Source organism: Pygoscelis adeliae, unplaced genomic scaffold (assembly GCF_000699105.1).
Source record: "Pygoscelis adeliae isolate BGI_AS28 unplaced genomic scaffold, ASM69910v1 Scaffold160, whole genome shotgun sequence".
Lineage (NCBI taxonomy): Eukaryota > Metazoa > Chordata > Aves > Sphenisciformes > Spheniscidae > Pygoscelis > Pygoscelis adeliae.
The window spans coordinates 5,450,683-5,473,833 of NW_008824035.1; the positions used below are offsets into that span (position 1 = coordinate 5,450,683).

The 23,151-nt window shown below is 36.6% G+C and overlaps 1 protein-coding gene across 3 annotated transcripts in view; it reads right to left on the reverse strand.

Moving 5' to 3' along the window:
• Nucleotides 1–22,558, reverse strand: part of ABI2 (abl-interactor 2) — a 36,899-nt gene extending 14,341 nt beyond the window's left edge. For 2 of the 3 annotated variants that reach the window (XM_009332168.1, XM_009332159.1), the window contains exons 1-6: nt 22,395–22,555; nt 14,399–14,575; nt 10,580–10,597; nt 3,338–3,435; nt 2,412–2,558; nt 1,229–1,353 (exon numbers count right to left, since the gene is read on the reverse strand). In XM_009332168.1, the coding sequence (XP_009330443.1) occupies nt 1,229–1,353; nt 2,412–2,558; nt 3,338–3,435; nt 10,580–10,597; nt 14,399–14,575; nt 22,395–22,457 (628 nt within the window). In that variant the 5' untranslated portion in view covers nt 22,458–22,555. Of the gene's footprint in view, nt 1–1,228; nt 1,354–2,411; nt 2,559–3,337; nt 3,436–10,579; nt 10,598–14,398; nt 14,576–22,394 lie in introns of all 3 variants that reach the window. The other variant, XM_009332176.1, reaches the window with a different exon arrangement.
• Between the last annotated feature and the right edge of the window lie 593 nt (nt 22,559–23,151).

Below are 23,151 nucleotides of genomic sequence, written 5' to 3' on the forward strand. Positions count from 1 at the left end.
TGAAAATCCTTGGATCGTGATCACATCTGGGTTCATCTGCTCACGAGCGGGAGCAGACACTCACCTGTAGAGGATGTGGAAGAAACAGCAGGGGGAGTTGGAGAGGTGAAGCCATCAGCAAGGGGCTGAGCTCCTGCAGCAGCAGCAGCAGCATCTGGGGCAGCGGAGGAAGGGGCAGGAGCAGGAGGAGTGGGGGCAGGAGCAGAGGTAGCAGGAAGGGGAGAAGTGCCAGCCGAGCCAGCAGGGGCTAAGTGAAGAGAGGAGGAAGAGGTGGAGTTAATAAGGAGATATGTTAGCAAGGATTAGAGAAAGCCTTTGACTATTCAGTGTTAGCTATTTATTAGATGCACAGTATTTCAGAATGCACGAGGAGATGAGAGAAAAATGGAGCTGTTAAAGAAAGGCTCATTCCTATGTAGAGAGTAAAAGAGGGTCAAGCAAATCCACTTCTTCTTTCCAGGTCTGAAGGGAACAACCCAGAACTTTTCACTGAAAGCCATTACTTTTGAAAGATGTCTTTACATCTTGTTATTTATGCTTCGATCTGTAGCATGGCTGCCTTTAGCTTTTATACGAATTAGAAAATATACAGAAGAGGAAAGCCAAAAATTTCCAGTTCTTTGGTTCAGAAGCATCATGTATTTCAGATCACACTGCAAGCCAACTATACACTCTTCTTCACTGAAAGGGTTGAGCAAAGGAAAAAGGAGTACTAATATCACTTCCTATTTCTGGAAAGACTGGGCAATTACATTGAACAAGTGTCTTTTTGTGACAACTCAGTTAGGCTTGCATTAATGTACTAACGATTTACTCTGTGCCTGCCTCTCATTTCATCTAATCTTCTAAAAGCATGCTTCTATAGATCTGCATGAACAGCCAATGAAAAAACATTTATTTACTTAAAAGGACAAGGGTGAAATTTCCCCCAGCCCACTGAAAAAGGTGGTGTGTCCTACCTAGTCACATACAGGCAGCCAGGCAAAAAATTGTGATAAATAAATTAACATATAAAAGAAGCATTAGAGCACATCAGACACTCCCAGGAAAGATACTACTTGATTCAAACTCATACTATCAATAGCAAGAAATTTTCAAGGCTTGCATATTTCTGCATAATGAACTTTTGAGACTTCTCTTGGGGTTTACTCAGTACTGTGTTCAGGAGACTTGGAAATGCTAAAGGTTAATGCTGGGTCAGAAGGAGGAACAGCAAGTTTCCATTTACCTGGATAGACACTGGGAGGAGATGGTGTGGGAACAGCAATAGGAACACCCACACTTCCACTTCCACTGTTCTCTCGACTGCTGCTCCGACTACTTGGGTGGCTTCCTCCGCTACTCCCACTGCTGCTGTAAGAAACAAAAATAACCCAGGGTATGAATATGCTGCTGAACATGCTGAAACATAAGATCCCTCATATAGCACCTTACTAATTCAGAGAAGTAACAGGGAACAAGAGAAAACAAACAAGGGTGATCTAAACCTATATAAAGTTTAGTTTTCCTAAAACTCTTCACTTCGACTACAACACAACAGGTTTTTCAGTTAGTCTTAGTGAACTTGCCCAAAAATGAAACACTTCCAGAACCTTGTTCCAAAGCATGTCATTCCAATATTGTTAAACCTCTACTGAGCAAATACAGACCTTTCTCCTCTAACTTATAAAACGTGTAGACTGTTTAGACTCTGGTTTATATGCTTTCGTATGAGACAACTGATATCTGGAAATTTTGAGATAGTAAAGTAAAAGTCAGATTTTCTTATATTTTAAGTCCATCTGTTTAGCCATCCTCAAGTACTTATGATGTTTAAAAAGTAAAGATTTCAAGGGAAGTAATTAGACCTGTCACATCACGAAACTCTTATTATCCTAGAGAAAAGGCTAGCCTTCTGCAGAACCTTTGGTAATACAGTTCAGCTTTATTCTGTGTTTGAAGTTAACAGTATCCTCAAAATACAATGCTCTTTTTCAGCTACCCAATCTATAAACATCAAAGACTGTTCAAACAAAAATGTGAACTATAAGCATATTATGCAGTCCTTCAACATGCAGAAGTCAAGCTGTGTACAAAGTCTTTTCCCAGTTTTGTAAGCATTTTGTAAAATAATACCATGATCTACCTACCTGAAAGACTTCACAATTTTAGTAATTCATTAAGTACTGTAACTAAGTGATAGCACTAACATTAAGGTGACGTGGGGATTAAGTGAACAATCTTAACATGATTCACTATTCTGGTTTTATTAGAGTGCATTCTTGTCATGCCAAATGACGTTCCCAGTCCACATCATGAATTAGCAAGCTTCACTGTAGAGGTGGAGATGGATTTGATCTTTTATCGTTGCATTTTTTGTCCATATGCTTATACAATACTAGCCACACTTTGTACAGGACTATACTGAATACCTGTATGTGCGATTCCTCTGATTCACAGAAGCTGTTCTAACAGGGCTCTGCTGTGAGGGAGCCATATTGCGCGTTGGGCTAGGCACATAGTCATTTGGTACCACCGGAGGACGTACTGGCTCCAACGTACGATAGGGAGAGTGACGCCTACAGAAGGACGAGCATATTTCAGAAGCAAATTAAGATAATACAGACAAAACCAAAGACTTTTCATTCTTTAAAAGATAGCTACATACTAATCAGTAATGGGAGCTAAAAAAAAAAATTTTTTTCTATAAGTTTGCAGTATCTACTTCGTGGGATGAGAAGAAACAATTAAGGATGTCTTTATGTATTTCAATGTCCAGATGCTTTTCCTGTTCATAAACTCTGTGTTGCACATCCCATTGTTTTAAAAGTAATCCATATCTTGTTTTAAAATAAAGCAGCATGGTCTGTATGTATATACATAATCACATACCAACAAACAGCATTCATCCCAGTTATAACACATTTTCCTGAGGTCAAAGTCAAGTTCATAGACTTAATAGGAAAAGTACTTTTATCGCACACAGCACAAATAATTAATGAATGGTGCCACATACTAATCTTCCAATTGTTTAGCACCACCTGTCAAAGCCACACGGTTAATGACTTTTTACTCTAAAGCATGTAGTTGTAAGTGTTCTGCAATGATAAAAAGGTTCCTGTTGGGAAAGGCTGATGATGCCCACTGTCTCCTGGCAGAAACGTGCTAACTGATACAAAAGACATGATCAGTGTAAGAGGATGCGGATATAACACCTCTTGACTTTTCTGAATGGTTAAAACAAAAACAAACAAACAAAAAACAAACCAAAAAACCCACACTAGAGAAAAATAAAGAATCTTCCCTTTTTTCCCTTCTGTTCACGAAAGCCATTTACACATTTGGTAACTGCACTTACCCAATAGTTCCTTTTCCCGACATCGGTGGACTTGGTGGCTTCTGGGTGGGTGGTGTTGTACGAGGCAGCCCACCCATCTTCATATTCTGTGTGCTGACCTGCATGAAAGAACGGGGAGAAAAACGGCCTTCACTAAGCTCGGCTTCTACGGGAAGAGACACTGAGATGCCTTTAGCAATTAAGTCTAAGTAGGGGAAGGTTTAAACAAACAAAAAAATTGAGAGGCCATGCATTTTATATGCAATTTCCACTCTGCTAGAAGTCAAGAGTTGCGCTCAAAGGACTCTTTATTACATAGGTTTTTTAAAAATTGTATATACAAAAAGTGAATTTGCCTTTAGGCTATCACATAAACATTAAATCACTGACGTTACAGACACTGTATCTAACTTGGTTAAACCTCCCAGTCTTTTGAGATAAAGGCAGTTACTTAGGTTGCACTGCTGAATGGTAAATTTGCAAAACTATTTTTTAATACTCTTTAAAAATACTAAGGTTTTATCTAATAGGCCAGAATTTAATGTAATTCATACAAATATGGAGAAGCCAAAGTAATCTCCAAATATGATCCATTAATGTTTTAATGTTTTCACAGTGTGATATCAAAACTTTTTAAGATAATATTTATTGTAAATATTATTCATGTATATGTAAACATAGAGAAAGCTCTATGGAGAAAAATACAAAGATGTACTTTTTTTCCCCACCAAATCTGTAGCAATTAAATCTCTCAGAATTGATAAATAAATGGACAGGGAGAAAAATATTTAGCAGTGATGTGATGTAATTGCAGTTGGCCCCTCGTTCAGGTTAAAATACTAATGAAGTAACTTTTATATAAAATAATTTACTCTAACTTCTTTAAAAAACTCATCTGCATTCCTGACTGATTGATCAATCTAGGAATCATAAACAATTGTTACCAATGTAGGCATTTTGCTTATCTGTATACTGCCAGCCAAACATAATTCAGTGCATGCACCCTTACAGGAATCAGGACATGCTCTTCTTACAAGTCTCTGTTAAACAGCTTGGATTTATGAATGCTCAAACTATTGCTTAGACACAGAGATATTCAACAAACCTAAATAAGTATGCTTACGTCCCTTTTTCTGTTGTTCCTGTCATGCTCTATTTCACAGTGTTTCTTATTTCCAAAACGTTAAGTCTTAACTACTGCCCCCACCTTCCATATAAAAAAAAAAGGCACAGTGATCAAGGCATTAAGAGTATTTGCAACCATCATTGAAGGCAAATTACTCCTGTAAAATTTGACTATAACAACTCGCTTAAAACCATGGCAATGTTTAGATTCATGAGTTGATAAATATTGAGAACAGTCTAAAGAGTAATATATATTCAGTATTTTAATCCACTGAAACTTGATTCCCTGGCTTTAAATAATCTGCTGGGAGGAAAAGAAAACCAAGCGTTGGAAGGGGTTTTTTTGTCAGTTTCAAAAACAGATGTTTGGATTTAGTTGTGCAAGAGTACTCTGTAATGTCAATTTAAGACAAAAGTCTTTTGCACAGCATTATGAAGTCCTTTAAGGCAACTCTAAGCAACAAGAAATCTAAAGTTAATTCAAGTGAGGGACGAGGTAAGCACTGAACTACAACTACTTGAAGGGAAGAGGGAAAGTGTAAAATGAAGTATATTTTATCCTATACACGGAACATTAAGAAATAGCACAAAATCTGAATTTTTTTTTTTAAAGTTGCAGCACCTCCTGTATTTCCTCTTTCATTAAAGACGCCTGTTTCTCCCACCTACCTATTTGAGTTGTCCAAAAAAAAAAAAAGAAAAAAAGAAAGCCAAACAAAAAAACAGAACCTTAATTAAACACTCGCTGTATTATCACTTGCTATATTTCAATCAGCCCATTAAGCCTAGTGGGGCAGGGGTTTTGGATGTCTTTAGATGACAGCAAACTTGGACTAATCTGTGTGCCCCTGAATAGTCCATTTAGACGTTTTAACTGGCTACACTATTGTGTCTGACCAGATGATGTAACCACTAGCTATCACTTCACAGTTAACATAAAATTCCATATATTTAACCATAAAGAATCTTATTATTTGTATACAATCATTGCAGGAACAAAAATTAAGTTTTAGGCTTCCACTGGGCTAGAGCTACATGAAAAGAAAGGACGGTAGAGGTGGAGGATGCAGTGGCATCACACAGTATACAGTAAGAAGTGGAAGTAATACTTGCCTGACTAACACAGAACTCCAGTGACTGCTGGTTACTTTCACTAACACTGCGAATAAACATATCCTTGACATAGCATAGGAAGAAAGCACTATAAAGTGTGGCCAAAGAAAAAGCGATCCTTTTTTAGCCAAGAAACTTTAGTCACAAAGAACCCATTCTTAAGAAAGACTAAACTGAAAGATGGGGAAATGCACTGACAGTAAGCTTAGTTTCAGGCTCTTGAAATGACTTTTCAACATTGAAATAGAAATGTTGAAAGAGCAAGTAATTAAAGTTTACAGGGCTGTCTTCAAATCTGACAGGATTGATGGCTTTAAGATTAGCTACTGTAAGTTAAACAACTTGAGTAACCTCCCCCTTGACTTACGGTCAAATAATCACAGAAGAGAAATGAAGAATATAAAATTATTCCAACAGTTCTGATCAAAATGGACAGATCCGTGGAAATAATATCATGCAAGACACTAAAAAAGGTTACAGACTGCCTTGAGCAAAGGGAAAAAAAAAAGAAAATTTAAAACTATACAAGTTGCAACTTCAGTTGAGATACAAACATTGTAACATTTCCAACTGTCCCCTTCTATGATGACTTCTACTAGGACGACAAAAAAAAAAAAGAAAAAGAAAAGGAAAGCCATTAATGCCCCCTCTTGCAAAACTTTATTGCGTTTTCCATTTTGCACACATGGTTGTAAAGATAGTCTCCATACACAAATCCTCATCCACACACATTCCTCTTACAAACTTCTAAAATCCGAAGCAACCACTAGAACTCAAGGTCACATTTGCATTTGCTGTCAAGTTTCAAAAATCTGTTTTCTGGAGTAAGCTGGAATTTGCCAGAAGTTGCACTATTTCTGACGACATTTCCCCTAGCTCCGCACAGCTGGAACTATCCAGATGCAACTGGTTTAATTAGGGGGTGAAAGCAGAGGAATGCATCTGTCTGTTGGTGGTTTGTTTGACTGCAGGACCGCACAGATCTGTGGCTGGTTTGCAGTCAAGAGCTTGCAAACTCCTTTAGGAAACTGTGTGGCAAAACAGCCTGCAACCAGAAACACAAAGGAGTATCTCTGCCTTTGCTCACAACAGCCAAAACAGCTAACCACTGTGCTAAAAAAAAGAAAAAATTAAGAGAGGCAATAATGATTTGGGCACAAAGCTCAGGAAAAAAAAACCTGCTGACTGTTCTAACAGCAGGAAGACAACCCTGTGAACAGACAAGCAGTACACAGGGTCTACGCAGAATGCATGTAGGGATTTTTCCAATTCTTTTTTTTGCCTCTTCCCATGGAAGCAAAAAAGTAGAAAATACTACCAACTGAAATTACATGGAAGAACACCAAGTAATTCTAGGGAGATCTTGGATAAGCTTTTTTTCACTGGATACCTTGCAGACACTTTTTATACGTGAATTAGCAAGCACCTGCACTATGGAAGAAAATGTCTCCTACCAAAGCTGTAACTGTCAGCACTGGAGCTGGAATTGTAGCAAAAGTTTTGCTGAGGAAGAAACTGCATAAACAACTTAAAATAAGCAGATACTTGGTTAGTAACACATCCTGGAGGATGCTCTGAGATCCAGCTCCACAGTAACAGCCATAAAATGAAGTGTACAGAAATGCACTGCTATGGACCATTCTGTTTAAAAAGGGTACAATTCTATTTAATCCAATATTTTCTATAGTGGGCTATGGTGTCAGTTTTAGAAAGGTAACATTTGATGACTTCAAGATACGATATGGGACTGTCTAGAGCCCTTAGAAAATGATCATTTTAAGTTTAATTTTTTGAATAATTAAGACTTATTTGTCCAATTTCTATTTTTGGCAACTAGTTTTTCATAGATCCCCGTGATTAAATCACCTTCTTATGGTCCTACATATGACGAGTTCATTTTTATGAACATTTAACAGATTGAGCTTCTTTAGCACTCCACTGTATAAGAAATTTGTAGTGAAAGAAACTGGTTAAAACTGAGAAATCCTGCAGTTCATTCAATTCAATTCTTGGGAACGTTTTCATGAGTAAAAAAATTCACCAAACAAGAAGTGCAGAAATACACAGTTGGTCAGATATAAGAGCTGGTCATCAGACGTGCAAAAACTATTTGCACCAACGCACTGTGTATTTACGTGCCTGTAAGGCACTTACCTGCAACAAAGATTTCAGTCCACATTTTTACTCTTCTGAAGAACATCTCACTGTCAGTTCAATTACCAAAACAAAGTGGTTTTTTTTCTTCCAAAAATCCTGAATACCAGATATTCCACACCATCAAACCTCAGGAGGAGCTACTTTCTAAAGCCAAAGTTGGACTCAGCCCAGAAATTTTTAAGTGGTGCTTTATGGTCAGATCGGATTTTCTAGAACTTTCAGGATGTCAAAAGAATCACCTTTTGCCCAAAATGTAATAAGAAAAAGTGTTCCATCAGTGATGTTCCATGGATTATATTCAGAAACTTCAAGCAGCCATCCAACCTGCTTGAGCAATTTTATACCTGCCTCCAGCAAAAACAACCTAAGGCCGAATGAAAACTACCTTCCCATGCCTTGCTTCATCTCGTTAACACTCCACAGAGGATGAACAGATTTTTGGCCCACCATGTGCTACCTCAAAGTAAATTCCCTTCCAGGCTGTGCTCAGCCACTGGAATACTTACTCTGCATGTCTAATCAAACCATATGTTTGTCGGTTGATTAACCAGTTGATATGGAAGTGAAACGTCTAAATTTCAACCCTGTCTTGGCAAATGACCACAAGTAGAAGCTTCAGCAAGTGAGTTTACTTGTTTTTACCACATCCACCTACATAAAGTAATTGGAACCAAGTCTGGTAAATACAAAAAAGCTTAAACAATGTCATTTTCAATTGATTTGCTGACAGGAGATGCTACAGATACTCCTCTGACTTGTAACTGGAATTTTCTTCAAAGCCCGTTTAAAGTTTAAATTTAGGCTACCCAGACACAAGCACAGTTAGCCCTGCTACAGTCAGTCAGTTTAATATTGTAACTGTTAGTTAAGACTAAGGTTTCTTTGCAGCCATGAAAAATAAATGCAGGCTAAACACTTCATATCCAATCTCTCGTAAGTGAAGTAAAATTATTCACACGGAACTAGCGTTAGTAGCCACCTTTGAGTTTTCTTCTTTCAGGCTGATGCACAGTGACTACAGTGAGACTTGAAGAATAACTTAAGTCCACTGAGAGGTGCTGTGCTGCTTTTTGCCTTCTTTTTTTTTAAACCCTCATGTTTTGGCAATGAGAAGTTGATTGACATATTGTGATTTCCCAAATCAAATTTCTGATCAGCTTCACTCTAGTGAAAATAAAGAAATATTTTAACTGGCGTTATAACAAGAAGTGTTATTTTCATTCCAAACCTATAAATAGAAAAAAATAATTTTCTCTGAAAAGCTGAAGAGACTTTTATCACCACTGCAGATGATGCACAGATATGGCAGTTCACACATAATCTATAATTATATAATTTTAATTTTTTTTTTAGGATGGTCATTACTTGTTTATAACTGCAACTGCAGAGAGCAACAAAGAAAACTGAGTTTGAAAATTGTTTTTTTAAGATCACTGAGAAAACCATCATCCAATATGAAGTGTGCCCAGAATAAGGCATATTCAGCATTAGAAGTATCCATTTTGTGTGGATAGACAGAAAGAGCCAGGGAGGCAATATACTTTGCAATTCTCAAATAAAAAGCATTTAAACATCATGTGACTTGAAATACTGTACCTCACACACTTATGTAAAAATAAATTTCAAATGACATGCGAGAAATCTCTCATTTATTAAACATTTTCCGTTGTGATCAGATGTGCTACATACACTTAAATACCTCACTAAAAGTACCATCTGGCCAATTCCATAGGGACGTAATTGGGATATCTACAGTAATACCTGGTTTTACAGGCAATCTTTTCAGGAATGTGCAGGATTTTCTTTTAGCTTTTTCCAGTCATGAAAATACTTAGTCATGAAAAATATTTCACATCAACTTGGAACTTCATTTAATTAATATACTCATACTACATATTAGTATTCTATGTTTTAAAATACAGTTCCCTCTTTAAAACTGTGGCGGCTGCTACTAAAAAACTTTCGTTCCCTCTTTCCCCAACCAGCTGCACTTCAGGAGTATGATGATATCACAACACTCAATAAAGGCTATAACCTATCTATTAATTAATGTGCTATGAACTCCAACATAGTATCATGTAGCTTAATTTAATTGCTTGTCTAATTTATTTGATGCTTTTTTATTGCTACTTCTGCAGCCACTAGGACTACTAATATTTAAACCTCTTTAAGATCCTTGAGAATTTGACATACTTCAGTCTGAGTTCTTTGATGCACTATTCATTTAATATTCAACTAAATAAATCACTTAGCTTGCTGTTTAAGGGTTATTAAATATTTTACACAACTATCAAGTTCGTGAAAATTTCCATATATGAGTGCCTCTCAGTATTTAAATAGTGCTAGCAGTTTCTGAAAAAATTAAGGATACTGCAACTTTAAAAAAAAACCACAGATTTGAATTTGTTACACACCTTTGGAGCCCATTATCTGAGCAATCTCACACCGAAACATTAATCCCAATCAAATCATAACTTACACCGTATATAGGATAAAAAGAATATTACACAGGGGGAGGCTCATATTTCAGCTGCTATCTATCCACGGTATCTTTTTGTCTACACAAGGTTAGCACAACATTCCTCCCTTGGAAATGATCTGGTAGGCTGTAGATCATGTAAATGCTGAAGGCAGTCAATATTTTGCCACAAAGCTTTTAAAATGAACTGTGTTAGCTTCCTTACATAAATACATCAATTTATATCAGAAAATGTTTATCTGCAATGAAACAATTCAACAGAAGGTCTGATACACAGGAGGGAGGGCAGGTGTTATTTTGAACAATCATTAACATTCATGTTAATCATCTCCCCGTGTGTAATAGTCTCAGAAGAATAAGAATGGAAATCCAGCCCTGGGGTTTCTTACCTTAAATCTAAGCAACCACTTAATGCATAAATGGAGCAAATAAAAGAGGTAAGGAAAAAAAGCATTGAAAGGTTAGTTGGAACTTCAGGATATGAAGAGAAAGGAAGAAGAAAGAAAAAAGTTAAGCATTCAGCATTAACAAAATAATGTATCAGTAGATCATAGAAAGAGTGGTTAAAGCAGAATGTGTCATGAACAAAAGATTTTCAAGCTGAAACTTTTAATATATATTGACAACAAAGCCTTTAGATTAACACCTTAAAATTAATGCTCAAATGCTTGTACACTGTTTACTCAAGTTCTTACAGTGCTAACAAAAAGTCAGCTTCTTTCAGAATGGATCATGAGATCTAGATGGATTAACTTCAGAGATTAATTTATTTGAGCTGTCAAAGAATAGCCTTATCGATACCCTGAGCTCATTTAAATCGTTACATGCATTAGGCATACTTGCAAGTAGCTGAAACAGAAGCCTCTAGAATATTAAGCTAATATGTGTTCTTTCCTAGACAATGCTGTTAGTTAACTGATGCCATGAGATATGTCTTGAACAAAGATCAAGAGCAAATCATTACGTCTTCTAAGAAGTACAGCACTCTATATGGATACTGCACCACATATCAGTATTTTCTAAACTATATATTAAGACATTAACCAATAGCGAAATCTTATTTTAAAGCCTAAGTGCTAGCTTTTTTACATTGTCCTACCTTTTACTGGCACAATACCATGTATCTTCTTTCCCCACAATCATTTTTTCAAAAATACTAGTCCTTCCATTTGAATATCGTTTGATCTGTTTTCAGTTCAGCTAATCTAAACGTATCATTACATTTCTTACACTTTTTGTAACACTGAACATTAAATATGCAGAATCTCAACAGTGGAGCATCCAGAGTGACTACTCCGTTTCATCCACTTAGATCATAAATAGACCCTAATGTATTAAAAAAGAAACATAATCTGATTTACTAGAAAATCTCCTGTCTTTGAGTTTAAAGTTCCACGGATGTATTAACCAAAATGGTTTCGGCTTCACACAGCTACACTGGAAAACCAGGTCCCCCTGTACTGGCCAGACAGAGTGGCCAGTTACATTAGAGGGTCCATGAGCTGAGACCTTTTCCTCAGCAGCATTGCCTGATAATTACAGTGCCTTAATACACACTACTTTGAATGGATCAAACTTTTTTTTTTTTCATCCTCTTGACTAAAGAACTCTTTGGAGGGAAGAACAGATTGGAAGACTTTGTAACTCAGGAAACATTTGAAAAAATTGAAAGCAAGTCTCTTTCAGACAAAAGGTTCTTTAGATTTTTGCAGCATTGTAGCCTCAGGGAGTGAAGATGAGGCGGGACTGCTGGAATGATATAGTGGCACTTAAATTCTCTCTCACCCATTAAGAAACCATATTGTAGAGCATCTTTTCCTGAAGATGGTATCCACTGATGCTTTGAATTTCTGAATGGAAGGAATAGGTAGGTGCTCAAGTGCCTATCCTACTCTCAACATGGCATACTGGATTTCTTGGCCAAGGATGCTCCCTTTTCCTCCTGTATTATTCTCTGTCCAGTTTGCCATCTTTCTCAGGGCTTGCAATGAATGCTTGCTCCATTAGCTCTTTGATTGTCCTGACAATGCATAATTCTGGTCCAAGTACTAGAGGGGAAGCCCTATAGCAGAAAAAGCAGAAAGAGGACAAAGAATGCAGATGGAGGCACCCTGATGCTAACTGGAACTTTAATGCTATTTATCCAATAACTCTTGAATACTCATTTGAAGGGAAAAATGCCACAGCTCAAGCAATAATGAGCTATAAATACGCAAATTTAAAGCTCCTACCCTTTTTCTTTTTTCCTCTTTGTTCTCCAGCCAGAGATCTAGTAAGCTAATTTGTAGTTACTCAAGCAGAACAAAAAAAACAGGTTCATAAGCACAACTGGCCACTTTCTCCCCATCAGCAAGAGAGTGGTTCTTTCTTCTGTGCTGAACACAGGATTAACCTGATTGGAATAGATCTATGGATCTTAAGGATAGCATGATGTCAAGTTCTCTGCTTATTGGTTCACAAGTACACAATACTTTTTCATTTTCTAGATAAATATAGTACATTGTAAATATAATTTGTAAAATGTTTCAAGCATATCACAAGCATAACAAATGGATGCAAATACACGTTTGAGTCATCATCCATTTGATGAACTATGTTCTTTCAGAAGAACGTAATTCATTGCGTGAGTGAGTATAATTCTGCTACATCGAGCTAAGTGGGATACCAATTGTAACGGTTTAGAGCCAGTGCTAAATAAGATTGTGCTGCAGAGCAATTAAAAACTATTCTTTAATGAGTTCTAAAATAATCTCATTAAAACAAAAGTGATCATTAAAATATTAGCAACAGTAATCCTACAGGTTAATATGCTCCATCCATATCCAGAAGGAGTTCTGCTGACCTGCATAAAATTAAAATTTAGAAGAATTGGCGGTAGATTTTAACACAAGACTGATAATAACTTCCTGGTCAAAACTGTAGCTATTAAGGCTGAGGTTTTTTGGTTTGGTTTGGTTTTCCAAATCAAGCTTAAAGAGTTCCTTGTCTTTTTAAAATCTGTTTAGGGTTACAAACTGAGGTTGACACTTTCAGTAAGAAATGGGGGAAAAAGACTTCCTGTTAACGAACAGGATGTTGAGAAGACCTTGAGTAAAATTGCTTGGGAAAGATATTTAAATAGCACTGTTTGGAATTTGAATTTTAAGAGTTTGGTTAAACAACCTATTGCCATTTAAATGGCTATCCAAACAGACAGTTCAAATTGAACAACATAGATAACCTAATGCAGTTAGGTGTCAAGCAAAAGAAATTCTGGTGTACTTTGACTGGAAGAAGCATCTTACCTTACTGCTGCTTAGCAGGTTTACAGGTTTGTTAGTTTGTCATGTAAAAATGACACTGCTTTGTGTTATTTACCTTTCTTCTCCTGGAACTTTAACACTGTCAGTGTTCTCATTTCCATATTTGTTTTCCTGGCAGCACAAGTTAACAATGAGCTCACACCTGCTGAGACTGTGTTTACATTCAGGACATGCTTTTAAAAAATGCGAATCTAATCTCACACATGATATTACTGCTGTTGTGTACACTGACCTAACACTTGCATACAACAGCCACCAGTTGTGTCTCAGTCCGATCTTTGCCCTGAAATTCCTCCTTTTTTCATAGTCTTAAAAGGGAGTACCAGCTGGCTTCGAACTTGGCAGCAATATTCCCATTCTGAAACCCCATATGGCACAAAAGTTGTAGAGAGCTCACTTTAACAAAGCACATCACAGGATATGGGTATAACTGACTGACAGAAAAAAGAAAAGGGAGCACACAATACTTCTCTTGCAAACCCTTTCTTTGGGTGAGCTTCAAAGTAAACCAGTGGCAATTACAGCTGGATCATACTTTGTGGTGCTAATTCAGGCAGAAAAGTGACAGTCATTTGCCTTTCAGTCCCCAGGTATATCCCTGGCAATTGATTCAAACAATAATAGCAGCATCACACAAGTAGGCATTCAAAAGCATTTTAAAAGGGGAGACCCCGTAGTCCCAAATATCCTCAGAAACAAGATTCAGTGGGTTTGCAAGGTTTAGAAACACTGGGGCAAGGGAACAGGAAGGGGTAACTGCAAATTGGCCAGGACTCCTCTTATGTTTATAGACACACTGGCCAGGCAAGGAGAAACTGGTATATTACCATGAAAAGCATCAGGTTATTTTGAAAATATACAAAGACAATGTATTTGCAGTTTGGCTGTTTTAACAATATCACCTACCTTCACTCCATGTCCAATATCATCTAGAATTGTATAATCAATAGGTTTCCTGATGTAGCGAACTGGTCGCTCCAAGTTAGCTGGTGCAATGATTTTGTGAGTTCTTGAGGTGTTTTTGTTTGTAGTCAAGATACCAATTTCTCTTCTAGCAACTTTCTCTTTGTGAATGTCCACCGTCTACAAAAGACGCAGTGTATTTACTAACAGTGGTATGCATTTGAATAGTCAGTATAAAAAAAAATTGAATCAGTTCCAACGTTTCGAAGATGCCTGTATACTGTGCTAAACATATCACTACATATACTTGATTACACCATCTTTGTTCAATTTACTGTTGAACTTGCCACCTCTAAACCCACACTAATAGCCACAGGTTCTTTGGGTTTTCTGTTACTCTCATTCTTTACAGCTCAGCAAAATTCCTTCTCCTTTCCATTCTTAGTAGTTCCCATTAATTTACTGACACTGTTTTATACGATTCTTTCAATTATTCTTTTTAATTTAACAATTGCTCTCTAAGCTCATCTTTGAAGTAGTCTCCAACTAGATGAAGTGTAAGGATACCTTCCCAAACCTTAACTTTTATGACCTGAAAAACAAACCATAAGCAGGTTTTCTTACACTGTAAAACAGTTTGCTAAACTAGGACTGGTAGTCATATGATAGAACAAAACTTCACTCAGAGAAATCGAGAAGGTATTTCAGTCATTACAAATCAGTCATCACAAAGCAATGATTAGATTTTAGAAGAGCAATGATTAGATCTTTGAAGGTGCTCAGTACTAATTTATCCACAATGAAGCCAGTCGTCAAGCCCAGTGCCTTCACTTAGAATGCCTAAGGCCAACACTGAAAATCCCTCCCTCCACATCTTACGAGTACCCCAGGAGAATCTCTAGTGTAAGACAAAGCCCTGCTGAAAATTCATCGCCTAAAAACATGTACTTGAATCTTGTTTAGTAACAAGACTAGGAAAAAGTTACCAAAAAGTCTATCTATCCCTTCCAGAAAAATAAAATCTCTTAAATCAAGGTGCACGGAGTTGCTTGCGTCATTTAAACCAAAAATAATTCCTTGCTCACAAAACAGCTTTCCTTATAGGAAATTTGCCAGAGTTGTGAACAAACATTTTAGCTACAGGTTATAAAAAAGTAAGAAAACAGCTAGAATCACCACCGTTAGGATTTCTAAACATTCATAGGATTTCTTGTTACCACTTTAGTGATTATGAATGGTACCAGAAAGACTTCTCACAGTTAGGAGACAGGTTCTGTAGTAACTAAGGAACAGGTACAAATGACAACTCATTTTCATAACACCCATTTTTTTAATTTATTTTTCTGTGGGCAGGGATTGGGGCAGTGGGATTGGATACACTGTTTTACCATTTTGTTTGTGCTACTGATAGGAAAACAGGAAAAACGGACCCTGTATTACCTCGTGCAATCATCACAACCTTTAACACTAGAAAAATCTAAAAAAAAACCAAACCCAAAAACCAAACCCACTTCCAAGATGTTGTTTCTTCACATTCTTTCCAGAGAAGAATTTCCACAAATACCAGGGGCATTATATGGAAGCTTAAATTACTATCTATCAAGATTACCTAGTATTTCCCAGCAACATATTTTCAAGATCTTGCAACTTTGCTAAAATTAAGCACTGAATACAGCTTTGTCATGTACATTTCTGCCACCTCTAGTACCACCTGCCTAGAACTGTAAGGTTTCTACTAAAGCTGCACAGCTGTTTCTTAAAACAAAGCTACAGAAAAATAGATTATTCAAGGTCAAAATATGTTGGCAACCCTCTCTTTGGAAAGCTCAAGTTTATTGAGCAATGATTTGAAATTTAACAGGGGTAGTTAAACTATCTGGGACACATCCTCCATCACCCTCACAAAAACCCACCCAGATTTGGCCAATATATAAACTCTGCAGAAATTCACGGTTCATACAAGCTTAACGGAAACAGGTATATTTCTGTGACTACTTAACAACTAAACCACTCTCCAACCAATTTTGCCAAAGTCCTTCCTGAAGCTCTCTGTGATGACCAGGTCTATATACCATCCCCCAGTACAATAGTGCAGATCAGACCTTCACAGCTCTTAACGATATTATTGATTGTGCAAGCACCAGTGCAAACAGAGCACATAAACATGTTCCAGGCCAGAGTACCAAAAGTGTACCATTCTGCACTGGGGTAAGATTCAATATTTTATCTTCCATCACAGGTTTTTATCCCTTCTCTGTGCCAGACCTTTGCTTTTCCAGCATAGTGGAAGGAGAAGTTCTGAAACAAGCAGCAGTCATACCAAAGAGATTGTCTACAGAATCCTCACCTCATCTGTTGAGGAGTTAGAAAGCACATACTTTCTTGATAAGCTAATGGTATGTGATTGCAACAACTTGGAGGACAGTCTCATGTTTAATACCACTGAAGAATTCAGTATCTACGATTAACTCAGAGTTCATTCACAATCTAGACATGTCACTAGAGAACTACAGAAACATTACACTGACTCTTGTATGTTCTTTGTCTCACAGACCTCTGATACCATTTGCTAGAATGTTAAACAATCTCAGCTGCAACAGCAGCTGCACCTCAAATGATATATGACGTTTCAAATGTACTGAAACATCAAAATCTTACGGGTCTGAATCTGGTCATTCAAAACTAGTTTATCCCTTGGACACTACACTCTCAGAGCCCTAATTTCAATCTACAAATCAGAAAGAAAGTAATTAGTGCAGTGTTGGCAAGGTGATTTCTTCCTTTCTCTCCATTTCAAGTGCTTGACCTCTTCAACTTTAAAGATGTTGTTTTAGTATTTTCTTATGCAATTATCTATAAATACTATGTGAGTACAGATGTTTAATGCACATGTTATTGTAGCGGTGGTATCCTGGCACTGTGGAAACCTGTTTCCATGAATGAAAAGCGTGGGTTTTTAATTATTCATAGGAGTTCTGAGTACAACCGGTTTCCTTAAGGACTATGGTGATCAGTGAGACATGACTACAGTAACAAACAATGAAATGCATAAAACCTAATTAAAACCTGAAGCTCATCTAATGCGAATTCTCTTGCATGATGATTCAGAACATCTCTTTTACCTTGAATAGCTATGGAATGACTGAGAGTATAAAAACAGCACCTAATTCTGGTACATATTCCTAAAATTGTATTGAACAGCATTTTGCTGGCAGGTTTTTCAAAAATTTCCTTTTCTTGCTTAGTAGACTACCGGAGTCATAAGATCTTAAGACACCTATAAAACAGCAGAAAGGAACATTGAGGTATTTGATTAGCAGAAAAAGGAACAAAGATTAACCTGCTACTAAAGAAAATGAAAACATTTATCCTCAACACACAGGTAATTATTGCCTCCAGTACTAGCATAAATCCCTTAAGCAAGACAGGAGAATGCTAGCAGAATGTTTATTCAGCAGTTTAGAAACTTCTATTGAGAAGTTTTTAGAGTTAGAGCTGGACTAACAGAACACCTGGCTTGGAACGTCTGTCAGGAAAAGCAGATGGGATACGCTGTGGCCTTCTATAACTTAAAACACTGTTTTCTAATAAGAAATTTCAGACTCCCGACAGCATTATTACGCATTTTTCCCCCCATAGCTCCATTACCTTTGGCAAAAGGTTTTAAATGACAATTTTTTAGAGGTTACGCTCATTACTATCATCTTTTCCTATGCTTTCCAAGATGCCTGCAATAAGGCAGGGGACAGCGTAAGGGGAAAAAAGTATAAACCACTGCATTTTTTTCTATTAGGAATTTTCTGGCCATTTTGAAACATCAAGTTTCCATACTGAATTCAATAAAAACAGCCTCAAGATCTGTAAATATTAAAATATAAAAAATATTATATCATTTCTGGGATTCCAAAGTTAACACTATTTACCACTTCACTTAAAAGTCACTGAACTCAGAGTTTTGAGAAATACTCTCTTCTACCTGTAAGTGAAGTTTCTCTAAGTATTAAGTTAGCACTTGTGCTGGTTTTGGCTGGGACAGAGTTAATTTTCTTCACAGCAGCTAGTATGGGGCTATGTTTTGGATTTGTGCTGGAAACAGTGTTGATAACACAGGGATGTTTTCGTTACTGCTGAGCAGTGCTTACACAGAGTCAAGGCCTTTTCTGCTTCTCACCCCACCCCACCAGCGAGTAGGCTGGGGGTGCACAAGAAGCTGGGAGGGGACACAGCCGGGACAGCTGACCCCAACTGACCAAAGGGATATCCCACACCATATGACGTCATGCTCAGCATATAAAGCTGGAAGGAAGTTGGCAGGGGGGGTCGTTGCTCGAGGACTGGCTGGGCATTGGTCGGTTGGTGGTGAGCAATTGTTTTCATTTGCATCACTTCTCTGTCTTGGGTTTTATTTCTCTCTCTTTGTTATTTTCCTTTTCATTACAATTTATTATCATTATTATAATTATTCTTATTTTATTTCAATTATTAAACTGTTTTTATCTCAACCCACAAGTTTTCTCACTTTTACCCTTCTAATTCTAATATATACTGTGGAAAATTAGACTTGCATTACCATTTTTGAAGAGTTTGGCTGTTCTTGTAACTTGCAAGAATAAGACAACTGAAAACGGTTACAAGCCTCTACTGACATCAGTGGAAGGTCCAAGTGAACTTCCCTGCAGAGACCAACCAGCTCACACATGTTGCTACAGTTCAGCTAAGCAACACATGCGGACTACAGAGTTCAAGTCTGCAGTCTATTCAATACCTATTCTCACTGCCAATACCATGGGAGTCAGATTCCGTAAGAAGATCCATCATGCAGTGCCATTGGAGATAACTCATCACTATCACTCATCTTTGTGATAACATGCTTGTTTATATAATTAGCAGCAGAGAAGAGTTTTAAAGATGACCTTGCTAACTAAGAATATTCTATAACTAAACCTGAAAAAATATTTCTCATCATACAGATATTAAAACCTGAAAGTCTGCCAGATTAATTTAAAGAATTTGGATGTTAGCAACATTTCACAGTGTCTGCTAACTTGAAAACTTTAACACAATTTTTTTAACAAGTATAAATATTTATACAGATGATCTGTATTTAGGATTTAAATTTGCAGCCACATATGAAACACTGCATATCATCTAGTTCTGGACACGGTTCAAGAAGGCAAATAAGAATAGATTCATCAGCTTTCAGAACAAATCAAAGTAATCCTAAATTTTAAACCAATAGGATTTAATCACTTGCATAAAAATAGTTTCAATAGTAACAATTTCCTTATTCAGGACCTATATATAAACTGAAAAAAACACAAATTATTATCAGCTTCCTTTTCAACTCTTTGATTAAGTTGGTATTTAGAAGGAAACATAGAAAGTTATATAAATTGGCATTCTATCAATGAACAGAATATTTTATCTTCTAAAGTTAATCATGTCTCTTCCGGTTTGAGCTACATTTGAACAAAACAAGCACTTTTGAGAAAGTTTTCTTACTAAGAGCCAAATGATTTTGCTCCCTTTTTTGGAGAATATGTGGAATTCCAAATCAGAATTAAAAGCAGGATTATACATCCAGATATCATAATTTGCATTATTGTTTTCTAAACTTAAATATCAATACCTACTGACCAAAGCATTAATGTAATAATGCACTGCGAGCAGATGGTAATTACCAACCTGTTTTCTCTTCAATGTTACTGACATCATTTCAAGTCAGACTGACTAAAATCATTATTTGGCAATGAGGTATTATACCATGAGGCATTTTAAGTGGTACTAGAAACAGTCCACTATACTTTACACCCAACATAAAAAAGACCGAGGAAGTCTTCTGCAGGTTAGGCTTGTTCCAGGAGAAGTATAATCAAATTTCCTGAAAAGAAATTATTTATTACACAGAAACTGTGACAAGATAAATTCATTTTCTAAAGAAAAACAACCACTGAAATTAAGACAGATAATATAACCATCTACAACATTGGTATCATGGGATGAAGCCATTTCTGAACATATTGAATTCAACTTTATTAAGTTCCTTGGATCAATACACTTCATGTACATAATATCCAAAATTCAAATACTGTCTGCTCCTCTGATAGAATTTCTTCCATGAAGATTGGGGAGCATCCTATATATGGATGATGTAGACTCAAACAAAACCAAACCAAACCTTAATTTTCAATTTTACAGCTATATTTAAAAAAAAAAATTAACTTTTTTTTGGTTGTTCAAGTGCAGCCCATGAATTTTGGCAGATACATCTTCATTAGGTGTTGGGCACTGATAATTTAGTGCTCCATTTTAAGTAACTAGCCATTTTGTGTAAATGCCAAAGACAATCTAACCTAGCATCTCAATCTGCATAAATCTCAGCTTCTCAGAAGGAAAAGATTTAAAATGCTATGACCCTTTCCCCAAAAGCTACAGAAACTGTGTGACAAAATGAACTTTCCACATCTATAAAATGCAAAATCCAGTGAACTCTGAATATTTTTATTGATATACTGTCTTTTGTGTCAGGCTCTCAAATAGTTGAAATACTTGTCAGCTGGCGCTAGCCTGTCAAGAAGCACATACATACACACACAAGCACACACACACACATATATATATACACACAGAGGCATATACACACATACACAGCATATATATAGCACATACACATGTGCACGCGCATGCACACAGAGTAATTTGTGACATTTTCTGGGAAAAAAAAAAAAAAGAATTGACTTGTCCATGGATTAACAAGACACATGCAGCAGAAGAAATCAAACTTCTCAGCTTATTTTTGAGGATGCAGTTGCATGAGATAACTGAGGCAATCTAATAGCATACTACTACCAGAAGGGAAAATCCTCCCCACCCCTTCCTTTGCTCCTGCTCTGGAATTCATCTGACCCCTCAGTGAGCCAATTCAGCCCATTAAGCTAGCATAAAATTATTCACTTCTTTTGCTGGTTCAAACCTCTACTAGCTTAGCAACCCTTTCAGTACCAGCAAATTAACAGATCAGCTCAATCTGCTTATTTCCTGCCTTACACAGCTCCTGCTTTCAAATGTCTTTCTAAATACCACAATATTCTTTATTTTAATTTATGGCATTATCATATGGAGATCAAGAAACCGTAACAGCCAAAATGTATTGGTCAAATAAGACACAAAATATCCAGTAAGGATGCCAACCAACTCTCCAGTAACAGAAAAAACAGAAAGTGCTGTATCATTGCTCTTAATTTCTCTTTTAATCCACATTGGCATGTAAACCTCCAATAAATCTATCATCCACCCTTCAGCCCATTCTGGCAGTCAAAATTCTCTCATTAGTGTGGTGATGGGACATGAGTTCCTGATAACAGTAGCTGCTCAGAAAAACTGCAAACAATGGCAGGAGTTCTGCAGCCATGCACAAACTTGAAACATTAATTTAGCCTTCTGTTCATGTCATTGCAAAGTACATTTTATTAAGAAAAGACAGGAGCAAACTATTTTTGTCATCTGTGCTTTTGTCATTAGATGCCAGTATTACAGCAACAGGAAAAGTAAAAAGATGACAAGTATTGTTTTCCACCACCCATTTCATATTTCTTTCTTCTAATTTTAAGTGCCTGTAGCCAATATATACCAAGTACAGTAAGTCACCAAATGGGAGTTGGAAAGCTTAATCTGTCCCTTAACATAACAGTCTGACTCTTCCATCAGCAATTTTTCTGTGCTTTTCACTTATGCAGAATGGACTCCTCTCCAAACAATAAACTGGCCAAGAATACATTTAATCTCTTATCCTATGTAAAATGCTCACACTAACACAGATATACAATCACATAATGAGACCCATTCCCAGAATTAATATGAGAAGAAATGCATCCTTCTGTTTTAAATGCGACTATTTTTCTCATACATAAAATGCCTGGTGAGAGTTTTACTTGCTGTGTCATTTCAAGAACAAAGAACAACAACAACAACAAAAAAAAAAATCAGGAAAAAGTCTCACTTGTGAAATATGGTTGATTGAAGATTCCATGCGTCGAAGTTGGGATGCCTGGATATCCAACATTTGGAGAACATTGTTGGCCAAAGTGTTGATCAGATAGGCTACGCTTGCTAATGACTGGGTTGTGTAGGCTTTGGTTTCTTCCAGGGCTCGCTGCTTATCTGCTGACTAAAAGCAGAAATAAAGGGTTTATTTAGTAAAGTCTCTCACACAAAGATTCTTGGAATGAACTCCTTTTGCCTGTCTTTAAAGGACAAAGAATTATACAAGTCAAACTAATTTTACATCAAAGTTACCATTTTTCCTCCTTTCCATTCATTCCACAAAAGATACTAACTTTGTATTTTAAGAGTTTCTATACTTTATGAAAGGAATTAAGCTAGTATACAACATGCTTATCTTTTCTTCAAATACTTAAAGTACAACTTTTTATACTGTATTTTAGCAATAAACTTTAAAAGCAATCTGAGATGCTTATTCTTAAGTTCTTCTAAACTTTGTACTTCAATTAGATCTCATAACAGCCTGCAAGGATCTGCCAAATACCATATTCCTCATCTCTCCCAATTATTTAGACCTCATTAATGCCACAAATGGTCATTCACAGTGAATGAACTATAATTACTCCCTTAAAATAGTAGCTGAATAAAATGTGAGAGGAATCACTTTCAAAAAGAACAAGTCCATGTTTTCTTTTTAAACATGTTTTGTGCTTTTTCACATTGTCAGTATTTTCTTCTATGAAGAATTAGCATGA